At 43.6% G+C, this 8,610-nt stretch overlaps 1 protein-coding gene across 1 annotated transcript in view; it reads left to right on the top strand.

Moving 5' to 3' along the window:
* The first annotated feature begins 1,933 nt into the window (after positions 1–1,933).
* Positions 1,934–8,610, top strand: part of LOC120060835 (rab11 family-interacting protein 3-like) — a 108,312-nt gene continuing 101,635 nt past the window's right edge. The window contains exons 1-3 of the mRNA XM_039010255.1: positions 1,934–1,985; positions 4,474–4,512; positions 4,873–4,953. Of these exons, the coding sequence (XP_038866183.1) occupies positions 1,934–1,985; positions 4,474–4,512; positions 4,873–4,953 (172 nt within the window). The remainder of the gene's footprint in view (positions 1,986–4,473; positions 4,513–4,872; positions 4,954–8,610) is intronic.

The raw sequence follows: 8,610 nt of genomic DNA, 5'->3' as shown, positions 1-8,610 counted from the left end.
TAAAAGAGGACGCAAAAACTTGTCCTACCCATTCCCTCTTCAATTTCTTGTGTTCACTGGCTGTAAGATGTGTTTCTTGTAAAAACACAATGTCAGCCTTTAATTTCTTAAGGTATGTATAGACTCTTTTCCTTTTAATCGGGCTGTTAAGACCTTTTACGTTGAATGTGACATATTTTAGTGGATTAAGCATAGGTTGAGTTTCAAATATGTAACTGAATGGAAATCTATCATATGTAGATAGTTAGGAAATGTTTCAACTTTGGTTTGAACAGAGAAGTGACCTATGTGTCTCTTTAGGAAGGAAACAATAAACATAGAAAAAAGGAAAAAAATAAAATCTCACCCACCCCGATTGTCAGACTAAAACAACAATCCCAACAATCAAACATGAATACACTTGTAGAGATACGTTGCTGCTCGCTTTCCATCTTGCTCTTACTAGCTAAACCTTGGCGTAAACTAAAACCTGCGAGCTCTCCAAGTTGAAAACAAACGTTGTGAATAGACATTTATGGCTGAATATTTATTGCCCACGGTAAGGGCTGCTTGAGTCTCTTTTCGAAAGATTAACATAAATGAGGGTGAAAGCAGTGGGCCTAAACCCACTTATTTGCTTCGCCCAGTGGATATGGACTAAACCAAAATATACTCTCCTGTAAATGTAATAGAACTCACCCCGGAAAGATACGGTTAGTTGAAAATGTACAAATCATTTATAGCGACCGGAAGATATCAGCAGTTCAGTCCGGATAAGAGAAAACAAACAAACTGCATCTTATCCCCCAGAGAGACCGTCCTGGCTCAGACGTTGTTCAGTTCTTTGAGAAAAGTGTACACTTCTCCTGGTGTGTTGAAGAGATGGCTTCAGCCTTTGTACTGAACTTTCATCCGCGCAGGGTGGATGAGGTAGCCGGTGATGTTCTTCTCCTTCAATGCTTTGGCGGCAGGTCTGAACTGCTTGCGACGTCTGGCGAGATCCGCGCTCATATCCGGGAAAAGGCTGACCCTCTTGCCATCGATGGTGATGTCCCCTTTGGCTCTTGCGAGTTGCAGTATCTTCTCTCTGTCTTGGAAGCGGAGGAACCTGATCAGGACGGCCCGTGGGGGCTCATCTGGCCGGGGTTTCGGCGCTGATGTTCTGTGGGCGCGTTCGATTTCCAGTGGCTTGGTGAAGTTGATTATGCCTAGGACATCCGGGATCCATTGAGTGAAGAAACGGACCAGGTCACGGCCCTCGCTGTCCTCTTTCAATCACACCACACGGATATTACTACGTCTACTCTGGTTCTCCATCTGAACTACCTTGTTTTTGAGGTAGGCATTGTCCTTTTGTAGTTGTATCAAGACCTGGTCATGTCGAGCGATGGTATCTTCAACTGTGCTAATGCGCAACTCTGCCTCAGTCGTTCTCTGCATAGATTTCATGACTAGAAGCTCAAAAGACGAAAACATCCTTTTTTATTTTTTGTAAATTGAAATTTGCTATCGTAAATGTTAGCAACACCTCCGCCTTTGCGGGATGCACGGGGGATATGGTCACTAGTGTAACCAGGAGGTGAGGCCTCATTTAACACAGTAAATTCATCAGGCTTAAGCCATGTTTCAGTCAGGACAATCACATCAAGATTATGATCAGTGATTAGTTAATTGACTATAACTGCCTTTGAAGTGAGGGATCTAACATTAAGTAGCCCTATTTTGAGATGTGAGGTATCACGATCTCTTTCAATGATGGTAGTTATGGAGGAGGTCTTTATTCTAGTGAGATTGCTAAGACGAACACCGCCATGTTTAGTTTTGCCCAACCTAGGTCGAGGCACAGACACGGTCTCAATGGGGATGATTCGATGTTAATGGGGAGAAGCCGCTTGCTTGTTTAAGACTAAATTGACTTCGGAATTGGGACCAGATTTTAAGGGAGTTCTTAACAATGGGGTTCAACACATGGGTGCCAAGGTACATGGGCATTGGGGAGCACAGGGGTGAGTCCGGAGAAGTTGGAAGGCTTGACAGTAACTATGATGGCCCAAGTTGGGCCATCCTTGTTTTCAAATGTAGAAACCTCAATAAACACATTTAGATATATATTTGCTGACCAGTAGTAGTGTAAAAAATTGGGAAGGTGTCTCTATAGATATACCTTTCTCATTCGTGGATTTGACTTATTGCAAATGAAGTTGGAAATGTAGCTGTCCAGTTGTTTGAACATCAACTTTGGCAGAAAAATGGGAATAATTTGGAATAAGTACAAAAACCTAGGTAGTACAGTCATCTTAACAGAATTAATGTGACCTGTTAATGAAATGGAAAGAGACAACCACCTTATGAAATCCTGCTTAGTGTGCTCCAGGAGTGTTTTGAAGTTGTTTAAACAGAGCCTTAAATGATCGTGCGACCTTTATCTCCAAATAAGTAAAGACCTGATGCTCCACCTTAAATGGGAAATTGGCAAACCCAATTCCTTCTGCTAACTAATTAATGGGGAGGAGCACACTTTTGGTTAGGTTTAACGTATAACCAGAGAATGTCCCAAAACCTTGTAGCATGTCCAAGAGATAGGGTATAGACTCCACAGGGTTAGAGTATAAAAGAAAAGTGTCTGCAGGGCGATAGTAAGAGGCTCAATAGCCATATCAAATAGGAAAGGGGATAAACAGCAACCCTGCCTGGCCCCCCTGTGGAGAGGGAAGTAGCTGGAGGTAACATTGTTGGTGCGAACAGAAGCTACTAGGGACGAGTACACCATCTTAATCCAGGAAAGGAATGACGGGCCAAACCCAAAGCTCTCTAGTAATGTAAATAGATATTCCCACTCAACCCGGTCAAAAGCCTTTTCAGCATCAAGAGACATGACAACCTCTGGCTGTAGAGTGGAGTGAGCAGAATAAAGAACAAAAGTATCACTAAAAGCATTGATGTTCATCAGTCCACGGTAAGACAAATTGTCTATAAATGGAGAAAGTTCAACACTGTTGCTACTCTCCCTATGAGTGGCCGTCCTGCAAAGATGACTGCAAGAGCACAGCGCAGAATGCTCAATGAGGTTAAGAAGAATCCTACTGTCAGCTAAAGACTTACAGAAATCTCTGGAACATGCTAACATCTCTGTTGACGAGTCTACAATACGTAAAACACTAAACAAGAATGGTGTTCATGGGAGGACACCACGGAAGAAGCCACTGCTGTCCAAAAAAACCTATTGCTGCACGTCTGAAGTTTGCAAAAGTGCACCTGGATGTTCCACAGCGCTACTGGCAAAATATTCTTTAGACAGATGAAACTACAGTTGAGTTGTTTTGGAAGGAAACACAACACTACGTGTGGAGAACAAAAAGGCACAGCACACCAACATTAAAGCCTCATCCCAACAGTAAAGTATGGTAGAGGGAGCATCATGGTCGTGACCTCCCGGGTGGCGCAGTGGTCTAGGGCACTGCATCGCAGTGCTAGCTGCTCCACCAGAGTCTCTGGGTTCGCGCCCAGGCTGGGCTGGGTTCGCGCCCAGGCGCTGTCGCAGCCGGCCGCAACCGGGAGGTCCGTGGGGTGACGCACAATTGGCATAGCGTCGTCCGGGTTAGGGAGGGTTTGGCCGGTAGGGATATCCTTGTCTCAGTATGTAAAAATTTAATAAAAATGTATGCACTCTACTGTAAGTCGCTCTGGATAAGAGCGTCTGCTAAATGACTAAAAATGTAAAAAATGTAAATGGTTTGGGGCTGCTTTGCTGCCTCAGGGCCTGGACAGCTTGCTATCATTGACAGGAAAATGAATTCCCAAGTTTATCAAAACATTTTGCAGGAGAATGTTAGACTATGTTAGACTGTCCGCCAATTGAAGCTCAACAGAAGTTGAATGATGCACCCGGACAACGACCCAAAACACAGAAGTAAATCAACAACAGAATGGCTTCAACAGAAGAAAATACGCCTTATGGAGTGGCCCATTCAGAGTCCTGACCTCAACCCAATTGAGATGCTGTGGCATGACCTCAAGAGAGCAGTTCACACCAGACATCCCAAGGATATTGCTGAACTGAAACAGTGTTGCAAATAGGAATGGTCCAAAATTCCTCCTGACCGCTGTGCAGGTCTGATCTGCAACTACAGAAAACGTTTGGTTGAGGTTATTTCTGCCAAAGGAGGGTCAACCAGTTATTAAATCCAAGGGTTCACATACTTTTCCCACCTTGCACTGTGAATGTTTACACGGTGTGTTCAATAGACATGAAAATGTAGAATTGTTTGTGTTATTAGTTTAAGCATACTGTGTTTGTCTATTCTTGTGACCGAGATGAAGATCAGATCACATTTTATGACCAATTTATGCAGAAATCCAGGTATTTCCAAAGGGTTCCCATAGTCTTTTAGTTTAACCACTTTTTCTCAGACATAACCTAGGAAGCCCACAGATAACTTTCCCTCTCTTTCTTCACCCCACTCCCCTTTTCCTGTCCACATCTCTCTCCCCCAGATGCCATGATCAAGCACCTGGCCGTTGAGTGGGGACCAAGTGGGGTAAGGGTTAACACACTGGCACCAGGTCCTATTTCGGGCACAGAGGGCTTCCGTAGGCTGTGGCTGCCTAGGTGGGATTTGATACACACGTTTGATTTATTAAGCCATATGCCAAAATCACACATGGCCACACATACTTTTTAGTGATTAATCTTGCCACTCTTTAACTTTTAGTTAAGTAGGTTTTAGTATACACTTGATTAAGTAGATCTGGGTAATTCTGTGTTATTTCTATGCTAGTGAGGTCAAAGTTATCAAGAACAGAGCCTGAGGAGAGGTAAACTACATGAAGTCCTCAGTCTCATTTCTCTTTGCCCCAAATTCTGTTTCTCACCCTCCTCTCTCTTGTCCTCAGGTGGCAACAGAGCAGAGAGCATGGATGCCTTCTCATCCATCCCACCGCAGCGGGTCGGCAACAAGATGGAGCTGGCCCACGGTGAGCTGTTCCTGAACAGCCTCGCCTCCTCCTGTTGACGGGCCACATCATGGTGGAGGACGGTGGGAGTTGGCTCACTTCGGCCAATGACGTATCCATGCTGCTCGGTATAGCTTCCTCTCAATCTGCTAAACTCTTGACACGGCCCCTCCCCCCATCACAGGTGTGTAGGACAGAAGAGGAGGTGGAGATGTAGATCTAGGAGGAGGACGTCGTGAAGTTGTTTTGTGGATACTGTCAAGACGCTAAGTATAGTGCATTTAACTTTAATCTAGAAATGCGCTTTTTCTGGCGCAGTGGCATAGTTATAGGGGTGGTGTTTTGCCCTGTGTTTGACATAACTGATTTCCTAATTTGTTCAATTTTCCTTGGATACTTTAGATAGAGAAGCATTGACTGTTATTTTTTGATATGCAGATACTATTAAATCAAATTGTGTTTCTTTTTATTTTATTTAACTAGGCAAGTCAGTTAAGAACAAATTCTTATTTACAATGACTGCCTACCCCAGCCAAACCTTCCCCTAACCCGGACGACGCTGGGCAAATTGTGCGCCAGGATCGAACCAGGGTCTGTAGTGACACCTCTAGCACTACCTTAGACCGCTGCACCACTCCGGAGCTTCTTAACTGAAGAGACAAGTAGATGGTGAAGATAAAGTGGCAGATTATGAATAATATGCAACATATAAATCAATGGATTTGCCATGTACAATCTTTGAGACTAGAAAGCTGCCATAGCTGATAGTGGTTAAAAGGAAAATAGGAGGTATACACTCAAATATTAGCAAAAAAATATTGACCTAAGGCTTCACATCCACATGTTGAAACTGGATATACGGTCCAAATCATGTTCTAAGTGTTGGGTTATTTTGAGTTAATCCACACCAGTTTTAGATTCTAATTATTCAACTACTTTGGATTAAGAATCAATATGCTGATGAACTCTGTAGTTTTTCCATCATGTAGTCTAGTTGTTAAAATTTTATTGTAAAGCACTTACAATTTACACATACAATGTCCAGAACTTTCCTAATAAACCTTTTAATAATGACACTTAAAAACTGTGCCTGTGTAACAGTATAACTTTAAACCGTCCCCTCGCCCCGACCCGGGCGCGAACCAGGGACCCTCTGCACACATCAACAACTGACACCCACGAAGCGTCGTTACCCATCGCTCCACAAAAGCCGCGGCCCTTGCAGAGCAAGGGGCACACTACATCTAGGTTTCAGAGCAAGTGACGTAACTGATTGAAACGCTACTAGCGCGTACCCGCTAACTAGCTAGCCATTTCACATCCGTTACACTCACCCCCCTTTCAACCTCCTCCTTTTCTGCAGCAACCAGTGATCCGGGTCACGGCACCAATGTAACAGTATAACTTTAAACCGTCCCCTCGCCCCGACCCGGGCGCGAACCAGGGACCCTCTGCACACATCAACAACTGACACCCACGAAGCGTCGTTACCCATCGCTCCACAAAAGCCGCGGCCCTTGCAGAGCAAGGGGCACACTACATCTAGGTTTCAGAGCAAGTGACGTAACTGATTGAAACGCTACTAGCGCGTACCCGCTAACTAGCTAGCCATTTCACATCCGTTACACCTGCATATTGAATATCACAACCTTTTCTTTCGTTAAATATGCATTCACGCAGATCCACCAAAGGGGGTCGCCAATGTGTAATGGAGCTGAAATTGGCACCTTTGGTTTGGCTGCAACGTGTGCAGATCAGTGGTTCCCAACACTTTTTGGGTACTGTACACCTGCCTGAAGTACCCCGTCATGCGTGTGCGACCAGCGTGATTCCTAAATTAGGTGTACATTTTATTTAAAAAATTGTTTACGCACGCAGTCGAGTTGGGCAGACTTCTTTTCATTGTCAGGGAATAAGGAGTTGAGCTTGGCTAAATGTGAGCTTACTATTTGCACCATAGGAGCCCTGTCAACGTCACCTGTAAAAATGTAGGTGTCAAGTTGCTGGAAACAACTTCACATTTCCTCTCCCAAAGTTAGATCTTCTTCATGAATCCGCTCACTTTGTCATACTTGTAGAATGCGTGTGTCTTTACCTTGCAGAGTTAGATTCACGTTGTTCAGTATGCTGAACACATCAGCAAGGTAGGATACCCAGTCTGTGTTCTCGAACACATCCACAAGGGGGTGTGAGTGCTCAGACAGAAAATCACTTCGGCACGCAACTCAAAAAGCCTTTGTAACGTTTTCCATCTGATTAGACGTCGGTGTGAAGCAGTAGCTGCTAGTGCTGTCATCTCAGAGCCTCTAAATCATTCGGTGATTCAGAGGCCTGGACACAGTGGGATTTACCTTCTATATGTGGGCAATTCATAATTTCACTCTCACAGGCATTGATGCAGCACGATCCGTGCATACATGAACACAGGATTTCCAATCCTGATTGTGCTCAGAAAAAAAACGTCACCAACGTTAAACATATCCTCACTTGTAGTTCTCCTGGATAGCTTCTAGCAGAACAGAATGTGCAATCAACTGGGCTTCCCCATTAACGACAGTCGATTCGTCTAACTGCAGAGAAAATAGACCGGAATAATTCGAATTTTTTTCACCAATTGAGCAACAATGTCAACGCCCATGTCATCGATCCTACGGTACACCGTGTTATTTGAAAATGTTACAGTATCAGTGCATCAGCTGCTGTCTTATCAATCATAGTTTCTGCGATCTAGCGCGAGCAGAGGATCAAACATTGAGCCAACCGGCGGGCGCGCAGAGGCCAGGTAGACAGAGCAATGCGCACACACCGAAACTAAAGTAAAAAAAAAAGTAGGCCTATAAATATACAATAACTAGAGATTTTACACCACTGACCTCAGTAAATGTTTTCCTGCCTATTAAAATTGAAATAACGTAAATATATATTTTTGGGGGGTCATATTTTTCCCAATATTTGTTTTCTTCAAAAAAGAAGAAAACACTGGTGTAGATAATTTACTAATTTGGTAGACACTAAAGTAAGACATCACATTTTGTGTTGCTCAGATGTTGAACTTCATTCTCAATATACCATTTACATTAATCGTTCACCATTATGATAAAAAGCCCAAGAAAACCAAGAACATTTAATTTATTGTTTACATTAGGAAGACTAGGTACCACTCACAGTCACTGTTGGTGTTATTTGACGTTTTCTGGATAATGAGCATGGCCCCATAGATGTACAAATATCAGATAAACAATGGTTAGACAATGCTTTTAAAAGCCTACACAGAGGTACAATGTGAATGTATATACAAAAGTATGTGGACACAAATGAGTGAATTTGGCTGTTTTAGCCACACCTGTCAGTGTATAAAATCGAACACACAGCCATTGACAAACATTGGCAGTAGAATGGCCTTACTAAAGAGCTCAGTGACTTTCAACATGGCGCTGTCATATGATGTCACCTTTCCAACAAGTCAGTTTATCAAATTTCTGCCCTGCTAGATCTGCCCTGGTCAACTGTAAGTGATGTTATTGTGAAGTGGAAACGTCTAGGAGCAACAACGGCTCAGCACCAAAGTGGTAGGCCACACAAGTTCACAGAGCGGGACTGCCAAGTGCTGAAGCGCGTAGTGCGTAAAAATCGTCTGTCCTCGGATGCGACAATCCTACTTCCATACTGCCTCCGGAA

This window comes from Salvelinus namaycush, chromosome 16 (genome assembly GCF_016432855.1).
Source record: "Salvelinus namaycush isolate Seneca chromosome 16, SaNama_1.0, whole genome shotgun sequence".
Lineage (NCBI taxonomy): Eukaryota > Metazoa > Chordata > Actinopteri > Salmoniformes > Salmonidae > Salvelinus > Salvelinus namaycush.
Note: the sequence above shows the minus strand (reverse complement) of the source record. Positions and strands in the feature narration are given on the sequence as shown.